Source organism: Grampus griseus (assembly GCF_964374135.1).
Source record: "Grampus griseus genome assembly, chromosome: 11".
Taxonomy (NCBI): Eukaryota; Metazoa; Chordata; class Mammalia; order Artiodactyla; family Delphinidae; genus Grampus; species Grampus griseus.
Window position 1 is genome coordinate 30334159 of NC_139005.1, and position 15835 is coordinate 30349993.

Sequence of the window (15835 nt, forward strand, 5' to 3'; positions counted from 1 at the left end):
CCAATTCTCAAAGACATTTTTGAACTCAGAACAAGATGAACACAAATACTTTTCCTTTGTAAGCACTTTTCAGAGTTCTTAATTTATGTTTATTTAGGTAGTTATTTCTGTAATTTCTGTCTTCCCCACTAGACTGTAAGCCTCATGAGGGAAGGGATCATGTCTGTTTGGCTCAGCATTACATGCCCAGTACCCAAGGGATGTGCATAATAAATGTGCATGAAGTATTTGCTAAATATATTAATCTCTATGATTGTGCATGAGCACCTCTGTTTGGAACCTCTGCCTATGTGTCTCACACACTAATTATGTTGGAGTAGAATAGTACAAATTGAAAGATGCATAAAGATGCATGGAAGACAGCATATCTCTAGAGTGAGAAGAAACTACCAGTAGGAATATCAATAAAATCCTCTTAACTGGAGAGGAATCAAGTAAACTATAACAAGGTTCCATGAGTTTGTTAAATCACTTGTTAGAGAAAAATGTTGAATATACTGAATGCCTATCTTACATCACTTGTATCATAATAGGACTGTTCATTTTCCATCATCATACATTTCAAGATGAAAATCTAGAAAGAAACTCCCCCTTCATCCAATCATCTGATTTAAAGGCCAGCACCATGTACTCAAGTAGTGCTATACTTGAGACAGGCCTAAGGCTTAAGACTAGGAAAGGAGCATGTGTTAGGAAAGATATCTCCCATCAGCATTTCTCATCCCCTCTCCTATGCAGTCTCCCTTCCTCACCTGCAACTCTTGCAGCATACAATTTTTGTTATTGTCAGTTCCTTCATTACTTCAAGCTCCAACACAAATTCCCTTTTATTCAGGTTTATAGCCATACAACCACCTTGTTTCAAATACTTGACCTAACACACCCTCCTACACCCTCCAAGTCACCAGAATCCAGCTTAACAAATGTTATTTTCACTTATATATGAAGTTAACTCATGTATTATAAGCTGTTTGTGCCAATTCTGATGCAGAAAAATCAGCAGTTGTTAACTTCATATTAATTTACCTTTATAAATCATGTAAGGCTTAAGCTTTTAAAGTACACAATTTGATACTTTATGATTATTGTACAGCAAACATTCAAGTTTTCTTCAATAAAGTGGGGAAATTTCATATCTAAAATAACTATCTAAGCAGCAATGAAAAATATGTAAGTTTGCACTTTACATAGAATCAGAATCTTGGAGCTGGAAGGAACACTAATAATCAAGTAATTTAAACCCTTTGACATTTAACAAGCAATGTCAACATTTTTGTTGACAACCAAAAAAGAAACTGTGGCCTGGTGAAGCTTATCAACTCAAGGGGACTTAAAACCAGGTGTCATGACTCCAAAGCCAGTATTCTGGAATATTGCCTCAAAGTTCAGTTCACAGACAGAGAAGCATCAGCATCACCCAGGAGCTTGTCAGATACGTAGAATCTCAGGCTCCATGTCAGTCCTACTGAGTGAGAATCTTCATTTTATCAACACCCCAGGTTATCTATATGCACATTCATATTTAAGAAGCCCTGTCCTAGAACACCAAACAATTCTGCTTTTGTTATCTATTAGGCATCATATAAAAATTGGAGGCAAATGCTATTCATTAAGTATATTTAAAGGACTTAACTATTTTAAGGTGGGAAAATGTTTCCATTACACTACTTTAACTATGCATTTTATTTTGACCTTTCGAAAGAGAAAATTTTTCACATTTTAATGCTCTAATTTAATTCCAATGATAAACATAATGTCCTAAATATAAACTAATTAGGTGAGTCCTAAGATGACCTACAGATAGAATTATATTTTAATTATAGAATTATATTTTAATTTAACTATATAATTAAAATATAATTCTAGAATAAATTATAGAAACTTTAGAATACTATGTAATATGTAGGGTATAATTGTGGAATGTAAATTATTAAATAACTTAAAGAAAATATAATTTACGGTTTCATCTATTTAAAGTAAGAGATTAGTTTAATTGTTGCACAGTAAAAGTTCTCAAGGCTTATTTTCTGTTTGGTTGGTTGGTTGGTTATTTTTGCGGTACACGGGGCTCTCACCGCTGCGGCCTCTGCCGCAGCGGAGCACAGGCTCAAGACGCGCAGGCCCAGCGGCCACGGCTCACGGGCCCAGCCGCTCCGGGGCACGTGGGATCCTCCCGGACCGGGGCACGAACCCGCGCCCCCTCCATCAGCAGGCGGACTCCCAACCACTGCGCCACCAGGGAAGCCCCAAGGCTTATTTTTAGTAAGAAATAAAATTATAAAGTGGTGCTTCTAAAATAGTTAATATTATTTTGAAACCAGTTTATTTTCTTAATTATTTTGATATTGTAATCATGAGACGTTTAGAAAAATCTATAAAGAGAAGTTCTAATAAGAAGTAAAATACTACTTGATACTTGGTTAAATAATCATAATATTGAATGAGTAAAATGCAAATTTTTATTATATTGGGAGTTCAGAAGCAGTGCTTCTAAATTTTGCTCAAATTTCAAATGGAAAAAAAAAAGAGAAGATCCTGGGGTTTTTTTTTGTTTTTTGTTTCTTTGGCGGTACGCGGGCCTCACTACTGTGGCCTCCCCCGTTGCGGAGCACAGGCTCCGGACGTGCAGGCTCAGCGGCCATGGCTCACCGGCCCAGCCGCTCCGCGGCATGTGGGATCTTCCCGGACCGGGGCACGAACCCGTGTCCCCTGCATCGGCAGGCGGACTCTCAACCACTGCGCCACCAGGGAAGCCCAAGAAGATCCTGTTTTTGATGCTGACTTCAGGTACATTTTAAAAGCAAAACTTGTTTTTCTAATTCCTCCTTAAATATGCCTTATAAATCTTATCTGTAGTAAGGCCACAGTTTCCTTTTACTTTGTTGCCATTTTAACGTTGTTTTCCTAACAAAGATTACACAAAATAAGGAAGAGATGAGAATGAACCCACCCATGACTTAGCATGTGCTGCAACAAAATGCGAATTCCCACCGAATTAATAATTCCCTGTCTGTTCACAAGTTTCCAAAAGGGATATTCTGAAAGTTAAAGGGTGGGGTTCTTGGGCCATTTTTAGCCATCAAAATTATGATAATCTATTCTAAATTCACATGAAATTCTTGAATTTTAATTCATATAACCACTGGCTTTTATTCTTAAAAAGTATTTTTTTATATTTTCAGTGTTTTTGTTAATTTTATAAAATCATCATTATTTTTAGGAGCACCAAGCTAATCTAGTCTGAAACAATCTATAATTCTACAGCATATATCCTTTTGAATGGCAACTAAGTATTTAAATGACATTTTAATAAAAAACCTGGGAAATATTCCAACCTTCTTTCTTCTCGATTGCTTTCCTCAAGTTTCTGTAGCCTTCAAAATCACGAGGCACAGTATTGGAAGGCCAAGCCAATGAAGGACAAACCAGACAGTAAAAAGCGAAAGTGATAAGAAGGTAAAAATGATACATGAGCTTGAAGACTTTAAAATAAATTTTAAAAGATATCATCAAAGGACAATACACAGTAAAAAGGCAATACATTTTGTATGAATAAAAAGTAAGAAAAACAAGCAGCATTATATCTAAGAAGAGTATATATAGACTATCAGTTGAAATTATTCAGCAGTAAAATGTACAGTCTCAATTTATAAAGTTGATAAACAGTAAGAGTATTTGGATGCCATTGCTTTTTTTAACCTGAAATGGATCAATTTTCTCAGATTCCAAAAAAAAAACCTACTTCCAATGATATCCTCTCTTCCTTGTAAACCTTTACAAAATACCTTTTTATGGCATCATTAAAAGAACTTCAAAAAGTAATGCCTTTATACCATAATATGAAAATACCATTAATACTACATACTAGGATACTAATTTTTAAACTTGTTTTCTATTTCAATATACTACATGTGAACATCACTAAATCTAAAAAAAATTCTATTTCAAAATTATACATGAAATGGTATTATGGTCAAATGAATATGACTGTTATGATAGCAGTGGAAAACTGTAATTTTATTAACTGAAAATTAATATCACTGTACTAATTACTAGACTACCAAAAAGATATATCTAAGGCAAAGGTAGCAATAAAATGGGAAATGTAGTACATTCCATTAGTAAGATTATTTTTCAACCAGCAAAGTATGAGAAAAACTATAAATATGTATTTAAAAGCTTTGACATTTAAAGAATATTCAATACACAGAATTGGGAATCTTTAGTCAGTGGAATGTACTGAATACCAGTATCTCTCATGTAGACAAAAAGATAGATGTGCTAGGCTCTGATTAAGCATATAGCAATCTTGATATAGTACACTTCTGCCTGAATTCCAAAAAAAAATATTTTTTCAGAATCATCAGTATTTTAAAATGAAGAGATTGAGTCTTAGTTATGAATTATTTCATCAAGGCAGTTCTCATTTTAATTTTATAACATGATTTTTATTTGCTGGCCTGTGATTGTTTTTCACAATCAACTTATATACTGCTATTGCAAGAAGAGACTAGCAATCTTTCTGAGAAAAAAATTCTGCAGAGTGATATTCACCAGAGATCAAAATGTCCAGTATAATGTCTAGAAAAGGGTAAGAAAAGCCATCGCCTAAGAAATCTCTGTGTTTCTAGAGTTTCAACCTGACACCACTAAATACAAATATAATGCAGTCTGATGAATGAGTGAATTTTTTATAATGCAAGTCATTTAAAGCTAGATATTCAAAAATATGGGGATCAATGTATGAATGGTAAATTTTCTTTATCCATATACAGCAAAAAAAGTAAAAAAAAAAAAAAAAAAGTCTAATCTAGGCTTATACTGATGATAATGAGCTATAATGACTCAAAGGATATGGTTCCCTAGCAAAAAACCCAAATTTTCTATTTTCAGCATGAAATTTTGTTTACCTTACACTAGAGAGCTATATTAAAACATATGGATAATGTGAGCTAATAAGTAGATAAACTTTAGATGCCTTCTCAATTGTCTCTTTAAAAAATCACTACAATCAATAGTTCCAAATGACAGTAGAGGGGCAGAGATATAAACTAATAATCTGATACTTCTCCATAATTTAAAGGAGTTCAGTCTTTATTTCATTTAGTTCCATTTATAATACCTCTTCCACAGTTAAATGGGGGGGGGATGACAAATCTTGCTAACCATTCTAACATTTGTGTAACTAAAGAAAATAGTCAATGTAGTCTATTCGATTATTCTTCCTTATTTTCTTACTACCTACACTTATGGATTATTTTACATCTCAACAGAAAATAAGCACAGGAAGAAGAGCCAACCTTTAAACCACACATCTTAGCAACTGGTTGTAGTTTAGATAAAGACTTTGACAAGAGGGTGAAAATTTCATGTAAAACAGGACTTATGGCATCCTCCTTGAACACAAATGTAGCTTCTGACATAAAAATGATACAGTTGCCACTCCACCAACCAACACTTAGTGTCAGAGGCCCTGAAGTCACTACAACCAAAGGCTAACAGCACAAAAACAAAGTAAATTAAAAGACATGGAGCTTCTAAAGAATTTGTGCATTCAGTGGGAGAAACAGAAGTAGCTATGAGAACTGGGACAGCTGAGCAAAGCTGAACCCAAAGGCCAAACCCCAGATAGGTTTTGGAAACTGTCAACCAAAAGGGGTAACAAAAATTTTCCCTACACTATTTAATTTTTTTTCTTAATGAGGTTACTGCCCAAATTTTCGATAGTTGGATTAATGCTTCCTCTTTCAAAATTACAAATATCCCTAGAGGAATTTTATTAGTTATAAGTCATTTCCACTGGAATGAGTTCCTTTCTCTAGTCAGATGGCTTTGTTTCCAACTTTGAATTTAAGGAGATGAGAGAAGAAAGTAGATGATTTTGAAACTGGGAGTGCTTCGGGCTAGGGAAGAATTACATGAGAACTGACCTCATAAGGGAGGAATGAATCAAGGTAGCATGGGGACACAGAAGGTCAGTAGGTAGGAATAAGAGAGAATGGCTAAGGCGGAAATTCATATTTTCCCCCAAAGGTTGGTCTACATTCATGGAAGGGAAACAAAGTTTCTTTCCCCTATTTTCCTTTTCCTATTCCCTTTTGAATTGCTCTTACCACACTATAGAATGAGTAAATATCATTTCATGTGAGTGAGTTGGGAAACCTGGACATTATGTACTTGTAACACTTTCTAGAGAAAAATTAGTTCCAAGTTCCAAACGATTTTAAATTGAACTTACTTACTATATATGCAAGGTTGAGGTAGAACCAAATTTTGCAATGTTCTCTTTGATAAATAAAATAAGTAAATATGAGGCATGTAATACAACTTAACCAGAATCAATATATCCAAACAGAAGCTACTCCCTCCAGAGTTCCTGTAGAAGACTAATCACTAACTTCAGTAAAGCTGCTGTCATTCTAAACACTTTATTATGTTTTGTTTCAACAACAACTCTTTATTATTTTTTGTTTCAACAACAACTCTTTATTATTTTTTGTTTCAACTTTAGCAAACCCTTTGGCTAAAATGAGAGCTTACCAATATTTTTAAGAAAGGAATTTACATTACATGCAGCTAAAAGTTATTGGTGATAAATGAAATGCTTTATCAAGCTGAGTAAAATAGAACTATTTATCAGTCAAAAACCTTACAACCCTGCATTGTCACAGAAATAACCTGCATCAGAGGTATAAATTTAGGGTACCTATGATCACTATAAAAACGTCAAAAGTGCCTAGGTTTCTATTGGGATCCCTATCTGTTTTTTATTATTCATACCCAACAGGTGATTATGGTAACATCTCTAAATTTACCTCAAAAGGAAAGAGCAGAATCAGTTCATGACCTTAAGAAATATACCCTTGCTTATCCTTACTTATTATTCATGAACACAAACCACCTACACCATTAAAAACAAGTCATACCATTTCACATTTTGACCAACTACACAACTGAATTTTACAAATAAATGTTAAGTCATGTGCAGAAGTCTCATTTTCATTTCCACAGCATGTTGGGTCAAACCAGTTTTGATAATTCTGTGAACACTGTTACAGTTTTAATTGCCCTGCATAAGAACTAACCATTATATATTTCTTAATGCTGCCATAATCAGCCATCCATGAGCAACATCTTTTAAGACATTAGTATCTTAAGAATGCAATTTCAATTGCAATGCCTCCTAACCATAGATGTGCAACTCCTTGTTTTAATTATTCTAATCAGTCCTTTTTAACTCAAGGACAAACAGCAGAATTAATTTGGAGAGTTTAAACCTCTAATAACTTTGGTCAACTGACTATTCAAAGAAGAAATGCTTGGTTGTCAAAATAAATTTCTAAATAAACTGAGCAAAGCAGCAGCTAGACTAAATGTCAATAGTAATTCTAAAAAGTGCACCTCCATAACAAGCTATTTGACAAATAAGATATCTTTTCCCCCTTTGGAATATCTAGCCAAAAATGCTTAAAATTAATTTGACTGGCACGTTCAAAATATATTCTATGTAAGTAATTTGACTGCACCATAGAATCAATATGTAAACATGTAAACAATTTATGAGGTTTTAACCACTCATAGATTACAAGTGGTCATATTTTAATTTTCCTCCTCTTCTTTGCATCCAGTTGATTTCAGAGGGAGATATTACCAGGATGCAAGGAAAAGGAAGCCTAGAACAGTGGTGAAAAGCTGAGTAACTCATTGTTGGAAGAGTCAGAAAGCCTGAAATAACATAAATAACTTTCACATAATCAAATTAGAGCCCGCAGAAAATACTTAAGAGACCAAATGATATTAAATGACAGTCTGATGAATTAGTTTAGCCTTTAGTTAAACTAATCTAGACAGGAAGCAGAATATATCAATGAGACTATTTAATTGTATTAGAAAATGGAAAAAAAATGAAAATATTGAGTAATGGTAGAACAAGCTTTGCAGAAAAGATGAATGGAATGCAAAAGCAGCTATTTGAAAAGATAATAAAATAATTTCTAATAGTAATTTTACCTTATAGTCTAAATAAAATTCACTACCATATTATTATAAATAAATTAATTTTTTTACATACAAGTAGAGATAAATCTTTAAAAGTATATAATTATAATTGTCACCTATGTTAAATGACATTTTATTTATTAATATACTTATGAGACTATGTATACTCATTGCAATTGCAAATTAAAATAGCCTGAAAAGTAATTAGCAGTATAGCAGTGATTTTATAGCACTACCTTTTTTTCTTCTTCTTTTCTTTCCTTTTCAGCTTCTCTAAATCCTTCTTAGCTAGATCTATAATCTCAATGGTCTCTTTGTCTGAGGATACTATAGTAGGAGAGAAAGCTGATGATCCACTGAAGTACGGTGATCTTGCTGTGGCTCTTGTCAAGTTTTTTCGAAGGTTCTCATTCACTGCTTCACTTTCTAATAATTTTGCCCTAATGAATAAAAATACACTTAAGTTGGAAACATTTTATTATTGTGGTAAATAATACTTAACATAAAATTTACCTCCCTAACCATCTCTAAGTTCTACAGCAAAAAGTACACCCACACTGTTGTGCAACCATTGCCACCATCTACCTTCAGAACTTTTTCATCTTCTCCAATTAAAACTCTGTACCCATTAAACACTAACTCCTCATTCCCCTCTCCTCCCTAGCAACCACCATTCTACCTTCCATCTCTGCAAACTTGACAACTCTAAGAATAAACAGGGAACATTTTAAATGAGTTGTTTTGCAAGCTAAAAAGTTTCCCAAAATGTATTTCAACATTGCTACAAGGTATGGCTTTTTTAACATATGTGTTCACAAACATTAGTGTTTAAGATATTTTTAAAATTTCCTGATCAAATAACTGTAAATTTGAAGTAACACTCTTAGTGCTCAAAAGTGCCAGTGATAATTAGATTACTTGCATTCTGGTCAATAGGCACTAGTTATCCTTGCTTTGTAAACTCATCTTTGAAACTTAAAATGTGCAAGCAGCATGGTTCCCTTCCTTCCTGTTCCTCATTCATCATGCTATAATAACATTTCTAAATCTTTGTAAGGAATAGTTAGCCAAACTTGCCTCTAACTGGCTGAAAGATATCTGGCTCCTGAATATGGCATGGGAAAAGATGAAATCTCCAAGGAAACCCGAGTTTGATAATTAAAAACATTCTTTTGTTTGCTCAAGCGGTCCTCATAATGACAGGAAGATAATGTATGTGCTGTCAGTAATAACACTGAATGATAAGATCCTAAAAGAGCCTGGATTCTTGAGACTACAAGGGATTCAGAGAGTCCTCTAGGCCAGTTCCTTTAGACCATTTGATCTAAACCATAAAAGAACACAATTATCTACTTCAGTATAATAAATTTCCCAGGTCAATTTGGCACAAGGGTGATTGAGACAAGGTTATAAGGAGAAAATACTACCCACTATCTCTGTCTCAAAACTACATTACTAAGCACTTTTGCCATATGTTCAAATGTTTCAGAGGAAGGTGCTAGATTATTTGCAACTACTGAGCTCTAGAAGGCACAGTCAGCTGTGTTTTTACACTGCCTACCAAAATTATTCATGACACTGTTGAAATCAACTAGAGACAGAATATACACAAATCAGTGAATATGTTACAAATAAGTGTCCTATATATTCTTTAATGAAATTGTTTTACTTTATATTTGGTGTTGCAACAGTTACAATGTTTTAAAATGGTTAAATAGCTGTGTACAAACTTTTAAGTTAAATGATTTCAAAATTATTTTAAAGAAAATTCTGAATATAATGCTGTCATTTTTTAATAAGAGGACAACCTAAGTATAAAAACGCAGCTTAATGATAAAAACTCAGTAAAAATTTACACTTTTCTATGTTTTCAATATCTAGCACAAAGCCTGGGTACATAATAATGAATGTTAATAATGAATGAAGGGGACTTCCCTGGTGGCACAGTGGTTAGGAATCTACCTGCCAATGCAGGGGACACGGGTTTGATCCCTGGTCCGGGAAGATCCCACATGCTGCGGAGCAACTAAGCCCATGAGCCACAACTACGGAGCCTGAGCTCTAGAGCCCGCACACCACAACTACTGAGGCTACATGCCACAACTACTGAAGCCCACGTGCCTAGAGCCCGTGCTCCACAGCAAGAGAAGCCACTGCAATGAGCAGCCCGCGCACCGCAATGAAGAGTAGCCTCGCTCGCCACAACTAGAGAAAATCCTGCGCGCAGCAACGAAAACCAAACGCAGCCAAAAATACAAATAACAAATAAATAAATTAATTTTTTTAAAAAGACCCTTTTAAAAAATGAATGAAAATATAAATTAGCTATCAATTAATGACCTGTTTTTAATTGGCTCATTTATATAATAATCAGACAATTTGTGTTTGATTATTACCTGATTTTAAAAATCTGCATTTGGTAGGGGCATATTTTTAATGCTTCCTCCGTCCTGGTGCTAATAAAGGCTGAAACCTTTAGGGCTCACCTCCAACTCCACCAACCCCACACTACATTAGTAGATCCTGCTTTTTGTATGGGCTGTAGAGATAACATCTCTCTCTTTGCCTCTCCTTCTCTTCCTACTCACCCAATCCACACTTGTTGCTGTCTGCATTTCATTTAATAGGAGACCAAGCAGTGAGGCATGAGGGGAAGTACACAGACTTCCTTGGGAAGGAATAAACTGAGGCTTGCATCTCAGCCTTTTCACTTACTGAATATCATCTCAGCTTTTTCACTCACAGAATCTCTAAATCCTTCATTAAATGGAGATGAAAATATATACTTCCCTAGGACGGTTATGAGGATGATGATACAATGAATTTAAAACTCACCTAATAATGTTTTTAACAAATAATAACTATTCTTATCAAAAAGTTGGAAACAATATAATTATCTAACAGTAGGGGATTAGATAAATAAATCAATTACAACCCATGAGACAGTACTCATGGAGCCATGCAAAAACCATGTTAGAAAAATATTTAATAACATTAAAAAATGATCCTAATATCTTGTCACATTTCAAAGAATAGATAGCAAAGCAATACATACACCCCGATACAAATTTTGCTAAAGTATGCATTGAAAAATTATTGAAGAGATACACAAAAATGTTAACATCAGTTCTTGGAATGGTGAGAATATGGGTGATTTTAACTTTTTAAAAACTTTCCTATATTTTCAGAAATTTCTACAAAAATTTTGAACTCCAGAAAACTAAGATTAATTATGACTATTATCATTTCACAACAAATAATGTGATGTGTAAATTTATTAAAAGGTAACTAGTATTATTTTATAATTAAAATGATAAGACTTAAAATATAAATATTCCCATGTAGCAATACATTTACATAATTTACATTAAGTTTAAGTAGCTGTGAATGAATGTCTTCCTAAGAGAAAGTATTGATTAAAATATGGATTGGAGTAGAATTTTGTAGATGAAACAGAATGTGAGAACTTGGACCTAAATAATAATATGTTAGACCTTTACAGTATTTTTCAATTTAATAATTTTTACATCCTGTTCTTTTATTTGAGCCCCATAATAACTCTTTGAGACTAGCAGGTTATTACCTCATTCTTACAGATAAACACTAAAGATCAAAGAGTTAGGTAATTTGCCCAAGGTCATATACTTAATACAGAAGCTTAAAAATTTCAATGCAGGTAATTCAATTTAAATTCAAAGATCATTTATGTTTATCTCATATGTAAATTATTTTTATATTATAAATTACAGTCCCGAGATCTGAGAAGACTACACTTTATGAATGGGACAAACTGAATAAAAGAGCCAAAAAGCTATTAACCTATACCACGAAAGATTTGATCACTGACTGAACTCAAGGCCTAAGAGTCATCATTGTTCTCTAGATGGCTTAAAGAATAGTCTTAACTCAAGAACTTGAAGAAGAAAGATATTAGATGCTCCTTTTAGCTACTAGAAGGAATGGAAATGATTCAGTCAGTTTTCTAGGAAATAATGACACTAGTCAAGCCATTCACCAAATAATGAGATCAAGCTTAGATATGGTCTTAGAATACATGATGGAAGAGAGGAAATCAAGCCCAAGAACCAGAGTATGGAATCAGCCTTAACAATTGACCAGTGCCAAGAAAATAAAAAAAGATAAAAAGAAGCAGACTAGGAGCAGGAAAAGAATCTTTAGGAACTAAAAGACAGAGATATTAGTTTTGTCTGAAGGAATGGTAAAGATGGGGTCTACAGAGTCAGGAAACACAGGAGACTGGTCAGAGGACAAGTTTTTTGGCAGTAGGCAGGAAAGAGCACTGCCAACACAAGATGGAAACTGCAAGTCCAGTTTGGCAGCTGACCAGAACTACAACCTAAGGTCCCAAAGGTCTCCATCAAAAAGGTAAAGTTTGGAAATATATAAACAGAATAAAAGTAATAGTTATTTGAGTAACTTTATCTATTGCTACATCAGATGTTTTCTCACTGGTTTTTATTTTTTGAAGCTTTTAAGGGACCTGGTGTGCCTTACGGAGGCAGAAACAGTAGAAACACTACTCATCTCTGTTTAAGAATCTCTAGAATAACCAGAGGAAGAGAGAGGGAAATAGAACACAAATACAAGACAGAGAATTGTTAGGGTAGCTGTGAAAGATAATCTCTCACTTGGTTATTTTCTGCAAATGGATAACAAAAGTGAGATCTGAGCTATTTAGGTGCTCCCAATGGAGCTGACTGTAGTTCTACTTAAAGAGAAAGCAGCTCAGCCATCAGGGCAAACCATGGAACCTGAAAATATTATAGAAATGATTAGTGTCCTTGATCTACTTTCTGACCCCAATTCTTCCAGTCTGTGCTCAGTGGTCCCCTCCACATTCCCACACCTGGCATGGGTGTTCTATTTACTGATTTCTGTCATTCCATTTACTACATGTGACTATTTATGTAAGTTGACCCACCTAGACTGTGAACTCTTTGTTTATGTCATACTTGTTCAGTCCATGGCATGATGCTTGGCATACTGTGAGTATTTGCAATATGTGTGTGAAATGTGGGTGATGAATGAGCCTTTGTATATACCACAGAGGCAGGCAAATTGGTAGGGATGCAATGACTCACACATATAGAATAGCTGAAGAAGTATAAGGGAACAGGAGTAATGGGAGATTTTAAAAATTAGAGATGACTTATTGATGTTGACCATTCCCAAATGGTGGGTGAAGAGGCACAGGGAGGTAACTTCATCTATACCAATTATGCCTGTTGTTATATGAGGTTAGGTAAGCTTCCAATTAAGGGTATAACAACAAGAGCAGGAGGATAACCCAGGAAGATAATGTGGGAAGAGGAAAGTAGTTTGTGACGTTATGTTCCCATATGTTCCGTTATAGGCAAGTACCTATTCCCCTAAAGTTAACCTGACCAAAGGGCTGAAATATCACTGTGAATAGTTACTACAAAATAAGCCCCAAAAATAGCAATAATACTTCACTGCAAAACCCAAAATACGTGCATTATATATTACAGAACGTGAACTGTACCTGAGATCTTCAATTTCTTTAATATAATTGTGAATCATATTACTAATCTCCTCATTCCCTTCACCTGCAGGATAAAATAAGGAAAGGGGGAGAGGGATAAATTGGGAGATTGGGACTGACATACACACACTACTATATATAAAAATAGATAACTACTAAGAACCTACTGTATAGCACAGGGAACTCTACTCAATACTCTGTAATGACCTATATGGGACAAGAACCTAAAAAAGAGTGAATATATGTATATGTATAACTGATTCACTTTGCTGTACAGCAGAAAGTAACATTGTAAATCAACTATACTCCAATAAAAATTAACTAAAAAAAGAATTTCCTTTAAAATTCAACAGAACAGAATTAGAGAAAAAACAAAGTTATAGAAACAAACAATAATGCTTTGAAACATAATTTAAACAGCAAATTTCCTGCCCTTAATTACATGAGCAGAAAGTAAGATAATATGATGAAGCATAGGGCATATTTTGTTTCTGTAAGAATGTATTATTTACAAATTAAGTATTAACTTAAAATCACAGATTGTATACACAGAGATTGACTTTTTCACTTCAAATATTCCACAGAGTTAACAAATATGAAGAATATTTCCTGCTCTCCAAAAGTAATCCCTCACTCATCCCACCCTACATACATACCTGCTCTGGCAAGAACTTGGTTGGCCTGATCACTAACAAGCTGTGTGATTCTGGTCCTCAATACATCAACCGTCTCTTGCATGGCTTTAATTCTTACACGCAGGTTGTTATTTTCAGTCTGTAGCATAGCATTCTCATGAAACATATCATTGATGCTTTCCACACCCTCCTCGTCGATTATTCTTTTACCCTAGAAAAGAAAAATATTTCCCTATTGATTGAGAAGTTTTAAATACACAAGAGTTTTGTTAAAGGATACTGCAGGATTATGCAATTCTACAACCAAGAGCACTTTTGTCTTAACAGCCTCAAGGCAAGAGATCCTTTTCCCTCTACTACATCTCTCCTTTGAGCATTTGTCACTAAAGAATCTGACTGGGAAGGAAGTATTTTGAAACAAGAGGCTGGTCAGGTTGTTAGACTGAACATTATTAAAGGCTACCCACACATAAAACTAGAGAATTCTACCTCCAAAAGGAAAGATGCCACCACTATGACAAAGAGACTCCAGAAACATATATGTGCAAGCCATCACAAAAAGGTATCACTGTGTACACAAAATGTATCACAAAATGCAAAGTCAAAACCATTAGCTTACTGTTTTGTACTCCATCAGCTCCATCTGAAGTCGTGTGATCTCACTACGGAGCGCATTGATCTGCTGACTAGCTCTGTCCTGATTGACCATCACCTTGTTCTTGATATTTCTAGCTCGATTGGCATATTTCAGGGTATTTAAAGTTTCCATAAAATCTCTGTCTGAAGGGCTGACACATGCTATCATGATTGTTTGGCTGAAAGTTACAAAAAATAATTAGGTTTACAGATAAAAGCAAATAAAACACTGAAATAATCATTTTAAAATTCCCGCCTTTTGAATAATCTCTCTCCTTCGAGATACCAAAAGATTGACATTACTAACTTAAAAATAAAAGCAAATTTATAAGCCCCAATGCTTTAAGACTATCTTAAGGAAAAAGATTTTGTTTGCTTGGCTAAAATTGGGGAAAATTAATTTATATTATACTTTTTTGACTCATAATACCATATACTCATAATACAAGTGCATATATTTCTCACCTCTTTAAAAAATTTTTTGAAGCAATATACACAGAATAATTCTAAAATTTAATCTATCTATAATATGACATGTTGAAATTCAAAAATCATTGCTTTCATTATCTACTTAATATTTCAGGATTTTTTTTTTTAACTTTTATTTATTTTTGGCTGCTTTGGTTCTTCGTTGCTGTGCACAGGCTTTCTCTAGTTGTGCCGAGCCGGGGGCTACTCTTCCATTCGTGCACAGGCTTCTCATTGCGGTGGCTTCTCTTGTTGCAGAGCACGGGCTCTAGGCATAAGGGCTTCCGTAGTTGTAGCACGCAGGCTCAGTAGTTGTGGCACATGGGTAGTTGCTCCACAGCATGTGGGATCTTCCCGGACAAGGGCTTTAACCTGTGTCCTCTGCACTGGCAGGCGGATTCTTAACCACTGTGCCCCCAGGGAAGTCCCTATTTTAGGATTTAAATTTTTTCTTTTTATTTAATCACTTGCATCCTGATTTTTTATTTCAGCAAAAAGTTTTACACAAAATCCTATCACCTGATCAAAAAAAGTATTTAGTATACCCATATGTTTCACAATATGAAACGTCATT

At 34.4% G+C, this 15835-nt stretch overlaps 1 protein-coding gene across 10 annotated transcripts in view; it reads right to left on the bottom strand.

The window, feature by feature from the left end:
- The window catches only part of KIF21A (kinesin family member 21A), a 157296-nt gene that overhangs the window by 51288 nt on the left and 90173 nt on the right, over positions 1 to 15835 (bottom strand). For 6 of the 10 annotated variants that reach the window (XM_082665021.1, XM_082665020.1, XM_082665019.1 and 3 more), the window contains exons 8-12: positions 14777 to 14972; positions 14179 to 14368; positions 13523 to 13586; positions 8235 to 8438; positions 3336 to 3374 (exon numbers count right to left, since the gene is read on the bottom strand). In XM_082665021.1, the coding sequence (XP_082521147.1) occupies positions 3336 to 3374; positions 8235 to 8438; positions 13523 to 13586; positions 14179 to 14368; positions 14777 to 14972 (693 nt within the window). The remainder of the gene's footprint in view (positions 1 to 3335; positions 3375 to 8234; positions 8439 to 13522; positions 13587 to 14178; positions 14369 to 14776; positions 14973 to 15835) is intronic. The other 4 variants (XM_082665015.1, XM_082665023.1, XM_082665018.1 and 1 more) reach the window with 1 other exon arrangement.